General features: G+C 42.3%; 1 protein-coding gene across 8 annotated transcripts in view; it reads right to left on the reverse strand.

Moving 5' to 3' along the window:
- Positions 1-706: 706 nt before the first annotated feature.
- Positions 707-19,323, reverse strand: part of LDB2 (LIM domain binding 2) — a 320,426-nt gene continuing 301,809 nt past the window's right edge. For 2 of the 8 annotated variants that reach the window (XM_031942915.1, XM_023506081.2), the window contains 3 exons: positions 12,676-12,799; positions 8,156-8,307; positions 707-2,034 (listed from right to left, as the gene is read on the reverse strand). In XM_031942915.1, coding sequence (XP_031798775.1) covers positions 1,804-2,034; positions 8,156-8,307; positions 12,676-12,799 — 507 coding nt within the window. In that variant the 3' untranslated portion in view covers positions 707-1,803. Of the gene's footprint in view, positions 2,035-5,969; positions 6,113-8,155; positions 8,308-12,675; positions 12,800-19,323 lie in introns of all 8 variants that reach the window. The other 6 variants (XM_031942921.1, XM_031942922.1, XM_031942920.1 and 3 more) reach the window with 6 other exon arrangements.

A 19,323-nucleotide genomic window follows, 5' to 3' on the forward strand; every position in this document is an offset into this window, starting at 1 on the left:
ATTATGAGAAGATCCATTTGGACGATCCTCTCTCCCTTCCTCCCCCATCCTATCATTGTTATTTATTTGGGAGAAACTGGCTTCTGCACAAGTGTTCACTTAAGTGCAAAATGTCTCTCCCCCCAGATCTGCATTATAAAATGACCCTTGCCTTTGAAACAGTGAAGCTCACACTGGAAGAAAGTGAGGAACATGATCGGGGGAAATGTTCCATGTGTGAATTCCATCACAGAACAAGAATCCCCGAGTCATACACGGTAGAAGTGACGTTTGGTAAAAAGGCTCAAATATATGTGGCTCTTTGGGTCCCACAATTAAATTCTGCTCGGAGTGTGGATTTGGACCAGAAGACCCTCCTTCTAGTTCTGATTCTACACTTAGTCTGCCAAGCAATTTTGGGCAATCTGCGTCACCTGCTGAGGTCTGTTTCCTCATCGGCTAAACAAAGGGGCTCACATAGGTGAGGTTGCAGGAACGAGTGGAAAGAATATTAGTTTGGAATTAGAAAGCCTGGCTCTGCTTTTTGCTTCTTGCCAGGTTATTTAATCCCTATGGGCCTATTTTTCTCAACTGTAAAATGGAAGTGTCCACCTAGAGAGCTGTGAAGGGTCTACAAGGAGGCTGTGGAGACAAAGGCACGTTGCCCGCTTCCCACTTCCCACTTCCCGCTTTAATGTTCTCCAACTCGTTTTATGGCAGACACGACAAAAGGTCAAAGCACATTTCTTTTTATTGTTAACACAGTTTATTATTGGCACACTTATTGGCAAAGCATACATAAAATACCATTGTATTATAACACACTGAATCACTGTGTCTTTACATGTGTAGCTGAACATATTAATATGTAAATGAAAAAATTAGTTCTCTTATAAAGTTTCACATAAATACACTGGGATCCCCAAAAGAAAAAGACCCAAAAAAAAAGAACCCCAAACTCTTGAGGGCTTTACAAAAATATTATACAAGAAATATACTATGAAAGGAAATAAAGCCAACTCAGATACAATAAAAACACCAAAGTTTCCAATTTTATTAAACGGCCCACAAAATCAATGGATTACATGGCTTGAAAATATTTGGATCAACAGCAATTTTACAAAGCATAAACTCTCATAGGACTGGGTGTCTTTCTCCACATAAAAATATTTCTCATGTCTTTGATGAAAAAAAAAAAAGACATTTCTTGTTTCAGTACTCGTATAAATGACTAAAGGCCTAGCGATTAGCATGAGCGATGACCGAAATTAAAACTGCTGGATCCTTTCAAGGGTAAACCAACGAGAGAAGACGTAACAAAAGAACGAAAGTTACATTTCAGTTACTTCCCAAAAGCTGATTTTTTTTTTCCTTTCTTTCTGAAACAAGAAACTTTCAGGTGCAAGTCAAAAAAGCAGAAAATATTTTACAATATTAAAAAGTCATCCGTCATTACGTTGAGCATAATTAATGAGCTCCTGAGCACTGAGGACTTCTTGACAATATGGCCTTCATCTGATATGAGAAAAAATTCAACGAAAAACACTGTTAAAGATTTGCCAGGAGGCGCTAGATCACTTTCAATTATTCCAATCGAGGTCAGTGCCAGTATCCGCGTCATGGGTGACGGCCTCCAAGAAATGGACAATGGAAGCAAGTTCAGAATCGATCCTCTCAATTAAAAAACAAACCCCAAAACCAGAGAGCTGCAGCTGAGAAATAGATATCTGTGTGGAAGGTCCCCCGCCCCCTCCCCGCCCGGTCTGATAAGTGGATGCTCGGAAAGCTACCGGCGCACGTAGCCTGGATGAGGGGCAGGGGAGCCTACTGAGAAGCCTGCGGGGTCGGGTTTTCCGATTTGGGCTCTGGGGCGGCCGGGGGCTTGCTGCTCCACGGGCTGTTGTTCCCCAGGGCCGGGGAATTGTTGAAGTCTTCCTCGTCATCCATGCCGTTGGCCGCGTCGTACTGGGTGTTTTCCAACCTGGTGATGAGCCTCTCGTCTTCGTCCCCAAACTCTCCTCCCATCAGAGTCGGCTCTCCTACCACCATCACGTCCTGTGAACAGCAGTCAGCGCGTTAGTGCGGGGAGACAGAGGGGGACCGCTCACAGCCAGCGCGGGGAGGGGGCTGAGCGCGCCACAAACTGGGGTCTGCTACGCTAGAGGCCCGTGGGCCACCTCGGCTTGTGTGGGAGAGAACCGTGTCTCCTGACATCGAGGGCCCGACGCTCGGGCTTCCTCAGGCTCTGACCCCCAGTGGCTAGTGAGCAGCCCGTAAAACTTTAAGGGAGGCTCCAACCAACCAATTAATGTGAAACTGGCTCTCCTTGGGAGGTTGTCCAAAGCCTATCTGACCTTCTGGTGGGGATGCTAAACCTCTCTAAGATCCGGTACTCGCGTTTGGGAGCCGAGGGCCGATCTGTAAACTCCCAGCGCAGGGAGACCCGGATAAGTTGCGAATCTCTAATATTCACGAGGCCCGGATGGAACAGTTCTTCCTCCATCCCGGGGATGCCAGGCATTTTTATTGAAGGCAGCCTCTCTTCTCCCTAGCCATCCAGGCCCTTTGATGCAACCAATATACTTGACATTCTGCTACTTAATTATGGTAATTAATTTAGGTAAAGTTTTCGATAAAAACAATGTTCACACTGATTTGACAATTTGCATAGCTAATTAAGTCATTAGCAAAAACCTGCTGATTGCCAACAAGCCCTGAATTTACCATCTGTTATTTCCTGATGCCTGTCACCTATCCCCACATAGGCAACCCTGCCACCAATCTGTGCAGTATGAGGACCAATCTGTCCAGCTGGTACCATAAAAGGAAGATGAAGAGCGCTAATTATAATTACATTGATGAAGCTAGCAGTCATCAAAAACTGAAGCGTGCAAGAGGGAAAGAATCCATCTAATCACTCCTTTAAGTACAAATTGTCCTTCCATGCAAATAGGAGAGCCACCTCGTGTAGGGCGCCCGCCGAAGATCTCCCAAGATGGGCGAGAACCTGGCCGGACCAAAGGCCCCCTTCCTGTTTCAAGGGGCCTGTGCTTCAGCGTGCATGAGAAGGGACACATGGGGGACATCTGCATCCTTTCTTGTAGCTCCCTTAGGAGACAGAGTGTGGGCAACGGAACTCTCAAAAGAAGGACTCGGTCTATTCTCTGTATCCGCCAAATTCAGGACAAGAGGGATCGGCTTGCAAGCCACAGCAGTGAAAATTCCCTGACGTTAAGCCTTGTGAAATATTAGATCTGGATTTCTGATGGAGGTAAATGACATTCTTCCCTAGGAAATTCTTAAAAGGAGAACAAGTTCTCTTCTTTTGGGGGATAGTTTAAGTGGAATACTGCCTAAAGCAGGGAGAGGAACCCAATGACCTCTTGGAATCCTCCTCTCTCCTCCCATGACTCTTTGAGTGGCCCTAAAAAGTCATTTTCAAAGCTTTTCCTTTCTAATCTTGAACTAGAATGTTTTTGATTAATATCTTGGGTTTTTATTTTTTTAAAGCAAAATTCAAATCTTGCAATAGCCCCTCTTAATACAGAATTTTTTTTTTTTTACTGAATTCTATAAAAAACTCCATCAGTTTTTTTCTGTATTGTTAAAACAAAAGGAAATTCTTTGTACACATTTACTTTGCTTCACTAAACTAAAGCAAAAGCTGATAGGTAAGAGTCCGTGTTATAGCTTCAACTTGAACTACTTGGGGAATTGGAGAGAATACGAATGGATTTTGGAAATGTGCTCCTTAAGCAGATGCAGTTCTTAGAAAGTGCTTAAAAATATGCCAACATACCAAAAAAACCTCACCTTCCACCAAGGCCCCTACTAAACACGTAGAGTATATGCTTGGTAAGCTTGGTAATACTGGCAAGAATGGCTCAGAATTTGATCTAATGTCGACATATGCACTTCAAAGTAAATATTGATTTTGCAAATATGAGCCAGAACTGAGATGGCTTTGACAGAGACCTTGGGGGCTGGTTGGGCTTCAAATTAAACAAGAGTCTGCCCAGCCTAAGACAGCAGCAAGAAAAACATCAACCCAACACTAATGTGATGCAATTTCAAGTCCCGTTGGGCCACATCGGGCCACTGATGGGAGAGATGAAAGTTCTTCATTTAGTTTGGGTGCTGCTGTTTGGTCATGGGTGTTCGGTAAGGAAAACAAAGTGCAGGAGATTCAGAAAAAGACATTATGACTAGGAACAAAGATAAGTATACAAAATATGAATGGTTTGGCCAGAGGATGATGATAGATAACTTTTGTATTAGGATGTACTCGGATCTCTCTGAAACTCTTGCATGTATAAGGTTTGAATGTGAACATTAAGGTACTATATAAATGCTAGCTATTATTATTATTACTGTTACTATCATAATCTTATTATCAATTGGATCCTAAATAGATTCTTTAACCATCTATTGCACCTGAATTAATAAGTTGAAGGAGAGATGCTGAGGGCTGGGAACTGAAGAAGTAAGGATGATCAGGAAATCAGGGACGAAATTCGGAAAAAGCAGGCAAATCAGGGGTAGGGAGGAAATTCTCCAACACACACTGTGTTCCAGTACAAAGCAATGGTTGTTCAAGAAAGGGGCTATAGAGATGTCTGAATCACTTGAAGCGTGCGAAGAACACACGTGAAGTAAGCTGGGCAGTGTGGGAGCTGGTATGTAAGATGCCCCAGTAGGAAAACTAGTGAATGCTGTGAAAGCATTAATAATCCTAAAAGGCTCAAAGACACCAATTTTTTTACTTCTCACAAAATTCTAGGTTGTGATAACTATGATTTGTGTGTGTTTGTACATCACATGTGAACATCTAGAGAAGAGATATGTAAGAGGTTGCATGTAGGATGTATATATCTCATCTGCAGCTCTACAAGAAACATCTATAGTTATTTACATAGATATATGTACATAGATATACCTTAGATTTATTTACCTAGATAACTAACCTACATATTGTGTCATCTATAGCCATGTCTATATCATTTATATGTCTGTAGCTAATCTATATCTTTCTATCTTGATTTTCTACTGTGATTAATTTTTTAGGTACATCCATACTTAATATATACATATTAAAATCTGATGCCTTCTCTCTCTGTCACAGATTCCCCTGAGTTTCCAATAAATCAGGCCAGTTAAGCCCAAAGTCAGGCAGGTCTTACGGAACTAGAGGAGCCCCAGGCTGTTGCAATTTCTGTGCTCTGAGGACCATGAGCCAAGCTTGAAGAGGCTTATCCCCAGAAGTGCTTACCAGCCACGAAGACTATTTGCTAAGGCGTAGAGAGATTACACTCTGCAATGGTGAAATCATGGATCTCCGAGATGGTGAAAAGATTTGATATACACATGGAAACTTAGTTCATTTTGGCTTCTATGTACCTTTTGATCTAAAACAGACCCATGATATCATCAATAAAGAGAATCATCAATGAGAAATCCCTCCTCTACCCATGGAGTTTAGCAGTTTTCCTGTGACTTTGGCTTAAGTCAGTTTCCTGGGGTTCTGGGAATTTAAGTGACCTGTCTAGGATCACACAACCAGAACAGGAAGAAGGCAGAATACCAACCCGGGACTTCCTGGCTCTGAAATCAGCTCGTTGCCCACTATCCTGCGCTGGCCTAGAGGTATCCTTACATACTTTGCATATGTAGCGGTTATGTGTAGAGAGTAAATACTAGCATTAATAATTTTACTAATCAATCTACAATGGAAATTTGAATGTGCTGGGGGGGGGGTGTATCACTTTAACACTTTAAAAAAAATCACATTATTACCAATAAGGCATAGGCTTGACATTTCAACTTTCTTCCATATAGTGTAAAAGGCAATAAATAATCCCTCTGGGTAGAAACGCATACCCCCTCACGTCCCCAAAGTGTGGCCCTCTGCTCCTCCGCCGGAGTCCTGAGGTGCCACCAAATGAATTCCCATTTAATCTCTTCTCACTAATCCCCGAGCAATGGCCACCAACCTCTGAGGAGGACTGGAAGTGACTCCTCTAAGAGCCCCTCAATGCTTCTCCTTAAATTGGACCGAAGGGGTCACTGCGGGTGAATGACACAGGGCTCCATCCCTCCCAGGGTTGAGGCTGCAGCTCTGGAGTGCTCCTAGCTCCTGCTCATGGAGTGAGAAGCAGAATCCAAGTATTAAACCCTAGTCTTTCATCTGGGAGCGCCCATTGCTACTGCGAGACCACCCGTCTGCTCCCAGTAGCACATTCTCGAGTACTCTTTTCTCTCTCTCTTGTAAAAACAAGTCTGGTCATTATTTTGTGGTCAAGGAAAAACAAAACACCGTAAGGGAGTGGCTGGCCATGGCCTTTTGTAGCACTGCCGTATCTGATGGCAAAGCACCGTAATACAGCGGTGGGTTTGGTCGTGAATGAAGTCCCACAAACTCTCCAATTTGCATCATCCATAGGCTGGGTCAGCCGAGGTCTGCTGGGCTCACACCACAGCCCAAAAGGCTCCTTGTGCTACTAGTGGCTACACTCAAAACACCTGACGCTGAGTTGGTGGGGCTGGGGGTCTAGGCCCGCCTCCATCCCTCCCTAGCTCTGTGTCTTTTCTCTTCCGTGTGTCGCCATTTGGCACCTGTCCAATGGGAGGGGAGTAAAATAATCCTAAAGCTTCATTTTCAAATTCTATGATTACATGAACAGGCTTATTTTACTTCAACTTAAAACACTGGGGCCTCATTCCTTTGTAAGCCCAAGTCTTATACATAGTTCATAGACACAACATTGCTTGGGAATCATAGTTTTCAGAAGTCTTTGCCCTGGAATAGCCAAGGAAAGCAAATTAACACTTTCTCCAGTTGCTGGGCTGTTCCCTGAATGGTCAATGCCAGACTGGGTGGCTCAGAGTAGAAACAGCCTCTTTCCCCTGCAGGACTGAGCACTAGGCCCAAAGTGGCAGTAGGAGCTTCCTGTCTCAATAGAGACAAAGCTAGAGAGTGGTAGGGAAAGGAGTCTGAGAAGAAGGAAAGGCAGAACTGGAAGAGAAAATCTGGGAGGAAGTAGGAAATCTTTGTTGTTGTTTTTTTAAATTTCTGCACTCGTCAGTCCATCGCTAGTTGGGAGAGAGATGGAAAAGGATCAGGACACCAATGGAGAAGGTAACACACACAAGAGAAAATAACTGAAATCCAAGGAAGGGAGCCAGTCAGAGCTTAATCACAGAGAAGGACAGGATCGGAAGATTCGATGGATAGAGGATATCCACGAGGCACCAAGAGAGACCCTGGGAGACAGAGTAAAACATTTGGTGAAGGGGTGATGTGACAACAGAAGGAAAGGGGTGAAGGCCGTAAAGAGCTGGGGGAAAGAGGGACATAATAAGGGGACAGAAGAGAATACCAGGGTCAAAATATCAGGGAAAGAAACTAGTCAGGATACATGACAAAGGGCAGAGTTTTGGAAGAAACAGCAAGAAATACGAAGAAGAATGGAGCGGTTCCAGACCACATCAGGCTGCCTCTAGCTGGCCCAGTCCTTTGGCGTGAGAAGTCATTGACATTCGCAAAGCCCCTTTCCAAACCAATGGCTTTTTTCTTTGCCAGGGCCCAGACAGGAAACGGAAGACTGAGACAACTGAACAGTTGGGACCACATTCTCCTGCCTGCATCGGAAAACTCTCCCTTAAAAAGGGGGGCAGGGGGTGTGAGGGCACAAAAATCGGCCCAGGCCATTCCCAAACATCCATATTACCTTCTTTCCTTTCAAACTTTACCGTGTTACCTTATTCTTTTCCTTTTAGGTTTATGACCTGAATCTTAAACAAGGAGAGCTTCCCTGCCCTGCCCTCCCTTTCCCTGCATGAGCCCAGCGACACGATGGCTCCAGAAAGCTGAGAGCGATGCTCCCTTGGCTCAGGGCCCTTTTCCTTTTGTGATCAGAGTCTGTAGCCCCCACTGCCATCAGTAAGTGACAACATCTAAACCCTAGAAGCAGCTCATCTGCTTTTGAATCTTAATTCCAATCTCTGCCCCACAGATTTCTTCCTGGTTTACCAGCAAGAATACCCCAAAGGTGATTTCTCCTCCCCAGACCCTCCCCTCTGCCCCTCGATGTGCTTCTGCCATAGCCTTGAGCTCTCATCTTCTGTGAGGAGGTAGGACAGACAGAGACTTCAGGCCTAAAAGGAAGGTGAGACTTACAGGTACCTGACTTGACAAGCTCAGGTTGGCAGCAGGCGTTTTTTTCTTGCTGCTGGTGCTGTTGGCATTGTTCCCAGCGCTACTGTTGGAAGTGCTACTCGTGGAGTTTTTCCTTTTTCTCCGTTTGGTGGTTGGCTGCCTTGTGGGTTCTGCTACAGTATGGGACAGGGGAGAAGAGTCAGTTCTGAAGCATCCCAAGAGCCACAGGGAGTCCTCCAACCCAACCCCTGACAGGCAGCTTATCACAGAACCAACGGTCAGCCTCCTATGGATCTGGGAGGAACACCTTACCTAGTGTCCGAGTTAGAGTTCTGAAGAATGGGCCAGAAGATCTGATACCCTGAACTTAAGAAACTCTGAGGTTGGGGCCTCCATCAATGTGTTTGCCAATGTCGCCTACTGGGAATGTGTGATATTGCAGCTCAACTCTTGCTCGTTGGAAATTCATAATTAAATATGTATTAAATTAAGAATTTTTAAAAAATTTCTTCCAAATTGGTTTATTTCTGCTTCATTTATTTTTTTGGATTTCTTTTCTTACTTTATTTCTCCTTTTTTAAAAAAGCTGACTTTCAACACATGCATAGATAGTTTGCAATATTCACCCTTGCAAAACCTTATGTTCCTAATTTTCTTCTCCCTCCTTTCCCTCTCCCCTAAATGGCAAGTAATACCATATATTTTAAACACGTGCAATTCTTCTAAACATATTTCCACAGTTACCATGTTGCACAAGAAAAACCAGATCAAAAAAGGAAAAAAAAATAAGAAAACAAAATGCAAGCAAATAACAACAACAAAAATGAAAATTCTATGTTTATAGGGTCTTGGTAAAGATTTCAGAAAGTCTGTGGAATTGAATGGAAAAACTAAAAAAATCTTAACTTTCTATTTTTATTGATTTTTCATCTAAACTTAGCATTTTCTTCAATTGTGATTTTAAAAAATTATTCTTCAAACCTGTAGTCTTTATTGTAATAGTAAAAAAATGATACAAATAAAAGGGGGAAAAAGCTATAACTTCTGTAGCTTTATTCTAGAACCTCTGACTCAAACCAAAAGAGGGGAAGGAGATATCTAGTTCTGGTGGCTTTGAAGGCAATATCCCAGAGGCCTCCAAGCAAAGAATAAGTTTGTAAGTTTGAGGATTAATGAGTTGATTCTGGAGTCATGACAGCACCATAAATTTTTGAAAATTCTATTCAGGAATAATATTCAGGAATATTACTCTATTATCCAGCAAAGTACTAGCCTACCAATGCTCATTATCATTTATTAGTTGAGTAATCATAGGCAAGACCTCAAATCTCCAAGACTCTCAGTTTCTTTATTTCTAAGATGGGAACAATGATACTATTAGGATGAATCTCCCAGGATTGTTATGAAGCTCAAATGAAATCATATGTGTCGAGCCCTTTGAGAACTTTAAAGCTCTACATAAATGCTAGTTATTATCATGAATATGATCACCATTATCATTATCCCTTCTCTGAAGAAGGTTTTAACTTAGTTTATTGAATGATTGTTTTGTTTGCTTTTGGTGAGAACATAGTTGACTTGATAATGAAAGCCATTGGGGTAATAGCATTTTCTATATAGAAATAAACCTTACAACCACTTGCTAGAACAATCCTATTCTTTAAAGGAAAGGGTCTTGTTTATTTTCTAATTTCATTTCAATTCGTGTCATTTAGAATGAATTTGCAATCCTGAACAAAGTCCTGTTTTTGGAATAACTGATCAGACGCAATGGTTGTGTTATTACATATTTCCTTTCCCCTACTAGGGCAATGACGATTCATTCTTTGTACTCCTTGACTAGCACCTAGAACAATACTTTATTTAGAGTGGGTATGAAACAAATGTATATTGAATTAATGAGAACCTTAATTCTAAGGTGTGAGAGCAGCCTCCAAACGGGGTGAAAGAGTACTTGCCCAGCAATCCAGGTGAGCAGCACGGAATTGGGATCAGAGAGCAATATTTGTACCAGTAAGAAGCCTTTTGTCTAGATGGGCAGAGGGGGTTAAACACTCTCTCAAAAGTGAAATATTTCCCTTTTAGGATCATTGAGCTAAATGGGACCTCGGAGGATATCTAATCAAACCTGGTCTATAGATGGGAAACAAACAAAAGCTCATTGGATTGGATTCAAATGTTCATTTGAATGTGTGGCTCTAGACCAAACTCAGATAAGCAGCAAAAGGGATCCTGGTATAGATGTACTGTATTTGGAGCCAGAACACCTGACTCCCATCCCAATTTGGTCGTATAGAAGATGTGGGATCACAGTCAAATCACTTTCTCTCTTAAACCTGATGGGGATTAGAGTAGATGATCTCTAAGGTTCTTCCTCCTCCAGGTGACACAATGGGAGAAGTGCCAGGTCTGGAGTCAGAAAACCTGGATTTAAATCTGGCCTCAGATACCTGGTGTGACTCTGGGCAAGTCACTTAACTTTGTCTCAAGTCTCCTCATGTGGAAAATGAGGTAAAAAAAAAAAGAAATGGCAAATCATTCCAGTGTCTTTGCCAAGAAAACCCCAGAAGAGGGCATGAAGAATTGGAGACAATAGGAAAAATAACTAAACAAGAAACAACAAAAAGGTTCTTTCCAGCCCCTTCTTTGCTAGAACTATGGAATAGGTCTTTGAAAATTCTCCTAAGACCTTTGCCCTAATGCTGTTGGGTAAATGATGGGCTACACTTTATTAGGACAAATTAGGATGTTTATTTAACCCATGATGATTTTTAGGACTGAGGATCACTGGTAGTTATGTACTTCTCCTCCAAAGTATTCAAAGATCTATCAAAATTCCTCTGTGATTTAATTTAAAACATTTGCTATTAAAGGTGCCATTTTCCAAGGGAAGATAGGTGGAATTATTACCACATCCATATTTCAGATAGGAGTAAATGAAGTAAAGGGTGGGAGGTTGAAAAGTTCACTCCTGATGATGGAGGCCAGAATGTATATTTGTTCCTCAAAGCTGGATCCATTATATTTCTGTACCCATAACTACATAGGAGTACTAGTTGACTGAATATTCAAGTTCCTCATCTCCCACCTATTTCATACATTTTTTGAATCTTCTCTCTGGTCTGCCTAGTCTCCTTTCCTCCCACTTTTTATAATTATTCTGCATATTGAGATCAAGAGATGCCATAGTATGGAGGAAGGCACCCAGGCTTAGAAATTAGGAGTCATGGTTCATAGAACTTCTCTGCTCTTATTATTTGGGCCAATCACTTTAATGTTTCCAAGTCTCAGTTTCCTCAACTGTAAAACAGGACTAGTAGCCTACTCTGCCTATTTCAGAAGACTTTTATGAAGCTCAAATAAGCTGATCTCTGTGAATGTGTTTTGAGAACCGTAGGGTCCAATGAATATATAAAATGCCACAGATGATACTGAAAAAAGGTACATTCAGATGCATTTAATGACGTTGAAACCTATTTCTAAAAATCCAAAATTCCCCCAAGATCAGCATTAAAATGGGCTTACATGAGACTGTTAATTTCGCTATTTTTCCTATTTTCTAAATATGTACTTGTTTAAACCCCTCATATTAATTTTATATAAGACCCTTTGCCTTCCTTCAGGCCTTAGACCATCATGTTTCAGGAATCAGAAGGCAGGGCGCCTCATGATAGTAATTACTTTTTATAAAAATAATTTTTGGTGAATGGATATGTTTTGCTTTTGTGATCAATGAGGCTCAACACATGCCTGGAAGTAAAAATGTATGAGATGGGAGGACAATTAATGATGATGTGAAATATAATTTCAAAACCCCAGCAGGAGATTCTGCAGTCTAACCTGCGTTCTGGTGAAAGCTGGGGAAAGAATGCTTTGGAAAATGCCTGGCTAAGCTGCCTTCTGCGACATTAACAAATAGGGCAAGTCTAACTTACTTTAAATCCATCGGTTGTTTCTTTTTTTTCTTTTGTTTAAACTAGGGTACAAGTATGCTCGAAAGGCCAGCTTAGGAGGTCTCCTCTTGGTTCTGTTACTTGTGGGGTGACTTTTGGGGGTTAAGACTTCTGAGTGTTTTTCCTCTTCTATAATCTTCTTTAAATCTCCAAGGTTTTGTCTAGAGGCAACTAGATGGGGCAGCGGATAGAGTGCTGGGCTTGGAGTCAGGAAGCCTCGTCTCCCTGAGTTCAAATCTGCTCTGATACATGTTAGCTGTGTGACCTGAACAAGTCACTTCACTCTGTTTGCCTCAGTTTCCTGAATGGTAAAATGAGCCGGAGAAATGGCCAACCACTCCAGCATCTTTGCCAAGAAACCCAACTGAGGCCATGGAGAGTTGGACACGATTGGAACAATTAAATAGATGACCACAAGAGCCCTGTGTAACTCTAAAATTCTATTATTAATTCAAAGTTCAAAAACAGGTCTAAGAAAGCGGGGACACGGTGCTTTTGTGAGTGAAGTCAAACTAGCCCCCTGCTTTCTCCATGCGTTCCCCCCGCACTAGGCCCGCACATGCACAGAGAGGAAGGAAGAAAAGGTACCTGGCGGGGCCACCATGCGCTGCCACTTCTGGAACAAGCAGGTCTTCAGACAGTCCCGGGGGCTGAGATTGTAAGTTTTGTGTCTCGACATCAGTTCTTGCATTGGTTCCAGTATTACACACAACTGCAATGAAGGAGGAGAAGCACATTTGCCATAAGGATTGTAACAACAACCAGAAAGGCAGCTCATGTCAACGGGCTGCTGCACAAACATTATTTCACTTGGGCTTCATACTCTCTTAGTCAATGAAAATATTCCCATTTCACAGATGAAGAAATAGAGACTGAGAAAGCTGCTTAAGGAGACAATTAGCAAGGGGGAGAGCTGAAACTTGAATCCAGATCTTTTGGCTCTGAGATCAGTGCTCTGAACTGCACCATACTGTCTCGATAATTAAAACCACCGGGAACAATCTGAGAGCAAACTGAAGCTTTAATGTTTCCTGGCTTTGTTTTTCTAATATATCAGTTAGAGAAAAATCTTATTAACAATTTATGGCACCTTAAATTATCATTTATTTTTTTGGCACAGTAGCACAATACTAAAATAATAGCTCCATGCATACAGCATTTCAAAGCCTACAAAGTACTTTTCAGTGATAGATGCTTCCATGCATCCATGTTTTGCTCATAGTTAGATGCTCTCTATATTTGGCTGATTCACTTTCTTTTAAAAATATCTTTCATGTGTTAATTGATATATTTTGTTTTTTTTCCATCCCTTCCCCTTCCCCTCTTTTATTTATTTATAAATAAAATATTTCTCCTTCCCCTCTTTTATTTATTTATAAATAAACTATTTCCCATTCCCCCCTTTCCCTTTTTTTTCTACCCAGGGACCTATTCCATGTAATGCCTAGTATTTTTAAAGACAAAAGGGGGAAAAAATCTGCATAACTGGTAAATACAAAGCAAAAGTCTGAAAATGTGCCCACCCATGGATAACACTTGGGGCCCTTCTGCCTCTCCAGAGGGATGGGAAGGAATATGATCTCTCACGATCTCTTTGAGCCATGATTTTTTATAACCCTAAACACTGACCTGCTCTTTCTTCATGGTCAGTCTTTCTATTTATATTCTTGGAGTTGTTGGGTCTGCTGTTTGCTTGTCTCTGCGTCAGTTCTTAGAGATTTTGCCCCGCTAGCTGTTCTGGGTTCAGCACACACACCATTTCTTTTAGCACAGTCATTTCCCTTTGCATTCATGTCCCATTATTAATTTAGTCATTCCCCACTTGGTGGGCATCTAGTATGTTTCCCATTCTTTGCTATTACAAAAATCGCTGCTATAAATATGGGCTCTCCTTGGAGTATAAACCTAGTAATAGAATCTCTGGGTCGAAAGATAGGGAGATTTTGGTTGCTTTATTCACACAATTCCAAAACAGTTCTGATGATCCAGTCCCCTTTATCTTCGCTGCACAATTGTTATAAAGACTAGTTTACTCCTCCACCTCCCACCACCAGCAATGACAAAGATCTGAGGATCTCCCCTGCAGAAAAAATGGAGAGCAGGAAAGAGTTTCAGGGAGCCACAGTGTCTGACTTTCTGCCATAGTGACATATCAATAGCCTTACTCAAAGGGCAGGTGGTTCTGCCTCCTGAAAGAGAAGGGAAAGGCCCTTGAAAAGTTGTTCTTTTTCCAGATTATCACTCAGAGGGAAACTTCTTTTTTAAAAGAGAGGATTTCAAAAACAAAGAGAAAATTGTGAAGGAGCAGAAGACCCCTAGTAGGTGACTGAGGGGTGGAACAAGGGGGGTGGAAGGAAGGATGACTGACCACCTGGAGTTCAGGAATACATAGGGGCCTGTTCTTCATTGGGAAGAGGAGGGACACAGATGTTTGGAATCAGATCTGGATTCTGCTCTTTGTTCTTTCTCTGGCTCTTCTTCTTTCCTCCCCCCAAATGTAAATGGCTCCAACGTTCCTAAGCCTTTTTTTTTTTCCGCAAACATACTTTGTTTTATTGCACTTTACCTTATCGTACTTCACAGATAACTTTTTTTTAAATCAACTTGTGACAACTCTGTGTTGAGAAAGTGTTTTAGCGCTGTTTCTCCAACATCTTATGCTCCTATTGTATCTCCTGTGTGTGGCACATTTTGATGATTCTCACAACATTTCAAACTTTTTACTAATTATGATGCCTATTTTGGTGGTCTGTGATTAGTGATCTTCGATGCGACTATTGTGATTGTTTTGGGACTGCATCAGTATAAGACGGTGAACTTAACTGACATGTTGTGTGTGTTCTGATACTAATAAATGACAGCAGAACTGTTTAGAAAAACGGAAGAAGAAAATAATTGGAATAAGGCTGCCTTCTGGCAATGAGAGAAGTTTGGAGGAATAATGTTACAATCCAGTGAGAAGATATGGATACCGAAAGAAAAGGGATAGCTCAGCTGAGAGTTCTGATTGAGTAATGATCTATAATTGACTGTAAGAAACATACCCGTAAAGGAGATTTTGAGCAAAGATAAGAGATTCTTGAATAACATAGCATATATTCATAGATTCAATTACCCTTCAGCTTCCTAATTTGCTTGATAAATATATTATTTTCATGTCTTCTAATACCCCTGAACTTTGTGAAAAGCCTCCCAGTTCTGCTTTGCCACCTGAAAGTGCTGTGCGGTGGTGACTGAACTAGCAAAAATCCTTACTTATTGAATAAAAATTCAGTTATGTTCACTGGGCTGTACTTAATGAAGTAAGAAAAGATACTTTTTAGCAAGTTTTTTGGGAGTTTGGTTTGAAACAAAAGGGGTTAAAGGTCACCTAAATAATTCATTGACTCAGAAACTCTCATTTTCTTGTCATTATAAGTTCCTGTCTTGTGATGGCACAGAATGTTAGAACCAGAAAGGCCCTCAGAAATCTCATCCAACTCCCTCTTTCATGTATTAAGAAGCTCAGTCCTAGAAAGGAGAAATGGCTAGCTCTGTCATCTCTGAATTCGGACACAGCCTTGAGATCTGCTCCCTTGAAAGCTGCATCCAGGCTCTGTTCGTTCCAGGGTGTTTGTGGATTATCAAGAATTCTACTTTTGTTTTGTTTGGGGAAAAAAAACTTTTGGCATAGTTTGTTTTGGGAGGGAAAAGTGTCATTTGTATCGGTGTTGGTTCATGTTTTAGCAAATGAGTATGGTTCCTTCCAGGTTTCATGGTTTTCATGTCTTCCTAATACGTCTTTAAGAGAAATCAGTTCAAAGTGGGACTTACACAGTGTTCCTTAATGGGTTTTTCAGAGGCTGCTTCTTCTGGAACTGGTGGGGGAAGGGTCGACAGAGGGTGGTAGATAGGATGGAGAGCCTGTGGAGGCTGATGGGCTGGGCTGGATGATCCCTGAGACCTTTTTCGACTGCGATTGAGTGAAAATAATAGTCATTGGCAAGGTCACGTCTGGGGTTGCTGGGAGAAGCCTCGTTGTGCATCCTGTTCCTGAGATACCTGCCCCCGACATGGCCCGGGGCGGCCACATGGGGTCCAGAGAGACCAATCAGGGACAGGACCCTCTGTTTCTTGGTCAATCATCTCCTCCCCAAATCCACAAGTTACAGGTTGTGAAGGGAGGGATGCAGAATACAGAAAATGAGGGTTTTTACTCTACACAAGGAAAGGGAGTGAGCCACAAAATGCCTTATTGCCCCACAAACTCCACACGGACATCAGGGATCACATCAGCTAATGAGCCTTGGTATGGGACGTAGCCCTTGCGCTGGATGAAGGAAGGGCCTTTGGGGTCTGTCTGAAACCACCCTGGCTATGCTGAAGCTTCAGGATCTGAGAGCTCTGTCCAGTGCCGTCCTTCTTCCTTGGCCTGGCTGCAGGCTTACCACCTAATGGGGAATGGACATAAGAGTCTCCACCCCACTGTAAACATACTAAGGATCGAAGAACCTCAACTGGAACGTCACAGGGAGACAACTTGCCAACGGCTACAATATATTACTCTGCCACAAAGAGTGTCTGTCTGCCATTGCCTAGGAAAAGACACTGAGCCTGAAGGATTAACTTTCTGAGGGAAAAAGGACAGTGTTAGAGAATGAATCTTAGAAACAGCTCGAGTGATAATTAAATAAGGATGTCGTAGAAGAGTAGTAAAGATCCTAGATCGAGACTTAGAGACTCGACTTTCCGTCTCAGCTTTCCTGCAACTTCCTCCACCTCTGGCTCCCATCACCTCTGTGGGCCTCAGTTTCCAGATTTGCCAGACAAAGGGCCAGATTGCATTTTGTCTTGGCAGCTTTACCAGGGACATCCCCAGTGCTCTGGAAACAGTAGATGTGATATAAATGAAGAGACAACTATGGAAGCCATTTCTGTGGGTTGTAATGTTGGCTCCACCATTAACTCCCTGGGGCAAGGGACTCCATGTTTATATCTCTGTTTTCCCTAATTGCATGATAAGTGGTAAGACTAGATGTCCTCTTGGTCGGGGAGAGTGAGGGGCCCTGTGTGATGTCAGAGAGATAAGAGGTTTGTGTTTTGGAAAAAATTAACGAATGAGGTAAAGTTGATGGAAAGTAAGTTGGCACGTCGATGGGACATCTGGTTTGAGATGGGAGATTGGCGGCAGACGACTGGAGCTCAATAGAGAGACTAGACATTTAAATCAGTTTTTAAGTCGTGTCATTTCTACCTCCAGGGTGTCTCTCTCAGCCCTCCCCTTCTTTCTACTCCCATGAGCCTCCTCAGCTGCTCCCCCCTCTGTCCCTCACTATTGCCATGGCTTCCTAATTGGCGTCCCTGCCTCTAGTCTCTTCAATGCACCAATAATCCCTCTTAACCATTGCTATTAGACTAGGTCTGGATATCAAATATGGGAGTCTTCTCGATGGAGATGATCATTAAGCCCATGGGAGCCGATGAAGGCATTGAATGAAAACCCATAAAGAGAAAAAAGAGAGCTCAGGTCAAAGACTTGGGAAGCTGCCCCTTTAGGGGCACAATATAGAAGGCGAACCAGAAAAGAAGGAATGATCTTATACTCTTCTCTGATCCATCAGCCCTTCTACTCCTTCAGTCCATCCTGATTTTGATAGTCATGAATATGGGTACCAGAGCATGTACGAAATAATGACTCTGGTTCAATATGGCTCCCTTTCTACTGGGTCTTCAATCTGCAGCGATCAGATTTAAATTGACTTTAAGAGAATGAAGGATGAGAGTAATGATTGGAAGATAAAATCAGGGGATAAGAGTATTTTGGAAAAAATAAAAATAAAAAAATAATTTAAATGGCAAATTTGAATTATCTGTAAATTTTCTAGGGATTTATGTTAGTTGAAAGTAACAGATCACAAGAAACCATGTTCATGATTGTAAAACCAGGTCTATTGGTAGACTGACAACAAAACCCACCTATAAGGTCCCAGAGGTACATTGTGCGTGCACCTGGGCTACAACACATTGTGAAGGAGAAATAATGAGGAGAACTGGAATATAAGATGTCATCAAGAAATGTATGAACAAAAAGAGAAGATGGGCTGAGACATGGGAGAGCAGGGGGTAAGAATAGCTATCACCATGTAGCACTTTCCAAGAGCCAGGTATCGTGCTAAAGGTGTCACACAAATTGTCCTTGGGAGCCAGTTGTTGTTATTATCCCATTTTACAGATGAGGAAATTGAGGCAAAAAAGAAATTAAAGAACTTGGTCAGGATCAAATAGCTAGTTAAGTGTCTGAGGCCATATAGGAACTTAGCACTCCATCTTCTACCCCAGTGGGTTAACCAATGAAAGCGTATGTCCTCCAGTGGAATATTGAGAACAGTCACCAGCAGGTTAGGTGAGCATCCCATGTGGGAGGAGCCGTGGATGGGCTGGGACAGATCACTGCAGGGAATACCTACATCCATCCTGCCACCTCTCTGGGAGTTTCTGTATTTCCTTTTCCCTACAAAAGCTTTTCCTTCTTTCTTCTAAAATTCCAGTATGAAACAGAGCACTGACCACCCCTAGGAAAATTCTTCCATCATTTGTCATCTATTTGCCCAAATGACTAATCCCTCCGAAGTGTTGCTGTTAATCGCTTCCAATTTGTGTTCTACCTGACCTGGTAAAGTTGAATAGCAAACTCTATCTGGAAAATGCATCTGGCTTTGTGTGAACTGGACTTAAAATGTAAAGAGAACAGGATTAAAAATGATGGATTTTAAATCTTCCAGTTCATCCTGATGGCCTCAGAGAACCATTTGAAATCTAAAATGTCTCCAAGGGGAGATGGGTAAAATATAAACTGAAATTGGACATTTCACTTTCTATTCCACGCTAGAATTTCATGTTCAAAGGGGCCTAGAAATAGTATGGGCACACACACACAAAATGTCAGAGGAGCACATTACGCTCTCAGCTTCCATCTATAAATATCACCGACTGATTATCAATCACACCAAGTCAGCGTTGGAGGGACCCTGGAACTTCATCTGAGCAAGATTCATCTCCACCGTGGCCGGGGGTCACCTGGCCTTAGTCTGGAGACCTCATCTTCCCATCAGCCACCAAAGGTCTGTATGTGTTGCTGTGCTAGGCAGGTAAACCTGCTGCTGGTTAATGGGTCAGCCCATTAGGGACCGATGAATTAAACAAGCTGGGCAGACTTTCTCCTTGGCCGGCTCCTTCTGGTCCCTCTTCTCTCCTCTC

This window comes from Sarcophilus harrisii, chromosome 6 (genome assembly GCF_902635505.1).
Source record: "Sarcophilus harrisii chromosome 6, mSarHar1.11, whole genome shotgun sequence".
NCBI lineage: Eukaryota > Metazoa > Chordata > Mammalia > Dasyuromorphia > Dasyuridae > Sarcophilus > Sarcophilus harrisii.